At 29.8% G+C, this 1,652-nt stretch overlaps 1 protein-coding gene across 1 annotated transcript in view; it reads left to right on the top strand.

Annotated features, from left to right (window-relative positions):
• Positions 1–910, top strand: part of LOC111819412 (centrosomal protein of 290 kDa-like) — a 4,950-nt gene extending 4,040 nt beyond the window's left edge. Inside the window, exon 3 of the mRNA XM_023725869.1 lies at positions 644–910. Within this exon, the coding sequence (XP_023581637.1) occupies positions 644–910 (267 nt within the window). The remainder of the gene's footprint in view (positions 1–643) is intronic.
• Positions 911–1,652: the final 742 nt, after the last annotated feature.

Here is a 1,652-nt window from a genome sequence, read left to right as displayed (position 1 = left end):
CTGGTCTTAATTATCGTATGTTTAAGTATCTGCAAAAGCTATTCTTCTTTGCTCATTCTTTTCTTAGGTTTTTCTTTATGAACATTTTTTATATGAATTTTAGAAACAACTTATTCAGTTCTTCAAAAATAAAAAAATTTGTTGATTCTTTTATTAGGTATGTGTTGCATTTATTGGTTTATTTAGGGTGAATTGACATCCTTGTAATATTTAGTTCCTCTATCTAAGAAAATAAGATGCCTTTCCATTCATTTAAAATCTATTTTATGCCTCCCAGTGGCATTTTAGTGTTTTCTTCATAAAAAAATCAATTGTATAAAACTTCTTGCATTTGTATAGAAGTATGTATAAATTCTTATTATTTGTATATGGTTTTGAAACCTTGAGATTATTTAAAGATTGAATTCTTAAAAAGCAAAACTTTGTGCTATATGCTTTTCAAACATTTCATACTTCAGGTTGTAAACACAAAAGGAACAAGACTGAAAGTTTGAAGTTGTTGATACTTTCTTACTTCACAAGATTTTATTTCTTGTATTTCCTTGAAATATGCTAGTAGTATATATTAGAGTATTCACCACTAATGAGGAATGGTTTATTAGTTTTTCTTTTGTGTGACAGATATTGTTTGGTTTATTTCTAGTTAATTTTGTCTTCTAAAGATGATGAAATTATTGAGTATCAGAAAATGCTTCATAACTTGAGGGAGAAACTTAAAAATGCCCAACTTGATGCTGATAAAAGTAATGTTATGGCTCTGCAACAGGTAAAACCATTTCAAAATTTGCTTTATCTATCAGTTTTATCAGAGTTGGTAATGGAACTCAGAGCTATGTCCTATTATGTCACCTGTGTCTATTCTACTGATTTCCACTATACCCACTGCTGTCAAGTTGATTCTGACTCATAGCAACCTTATAGGACAGAGTAGAACTGCCCCCTAGTGTTTCCAAGGCTGTAAATCTTTATGGAAGCAGACTGCCACATCTTTCTGCCATGGAGTGGCTGGTGGGTTTGAACCACTGACCTTTTGGTTAGCAGCCGAGCACTTTAACCATTGCATGACCAGTATAGTAAACTTTTTTAAAATTAAAAAATATCTTTTGTAATTTTTTTACACCATCCAATCCCAAGAGAAAATTAGAATTACGTTTAGAGTTAGGGTTAGAATTAAGAATAGAATTATTTTGTTTAGTTTCCTATGTTGGTGTACATAATACACATATTGTTTAGATTGGGAATTATTTCATAAGAAATTTTGTTTAAAACTTTTAGGAATTTTATAATATTTTAATACTCTGGTATTAAAGATTATTATACTGTGAATAGCTGGATCAATGCTGACACACTCTATAAATGTGAAATAAGCTAGCAGTTTGGTTTTAATTTGTACCAGATTAAGATTTTGTTTTTAGTAAAAATATACTTTTATAGGATGAAGTCACACACTTATCATCTGTATTTTCTAGTCATAATCAAAAAAAGAAGGAAATTTGGGAAGTGTTTGAGGAATAAGAAAAATTACAGAGGACAGTATTTTTGAATGACATATGGGAAGGGGAAGAATTAAATTTAGTGAAAGAGAAAATACAGGGAAAAACACAAAGGCACAAAACAGTAAAAAGATGGAATTGATGGGTGATGAAGAAAAA

Source organism: Trichechus manatus, unplaced genomic scaffold, assembly GCF_000243295.1.
Source record: "Trichechus manatus latirostris isolate Lorelei unplaced genomic scaffold, TriManLat1.0 scaffold00545, whole genome shotgun sequence".
In the NCBI taxonomy this organism is placed as follows: domain Eukaryota; kingdom Metazoa; phylum Chordata; class Mammalia; order Sirenia; family Trichechidae; genus Trichechus; species Trichechus manatus.
Note: the sequence above shows the minus strand (reverse complement) of the source record. Positions and strands in the feature narration are given on the sequence as shown.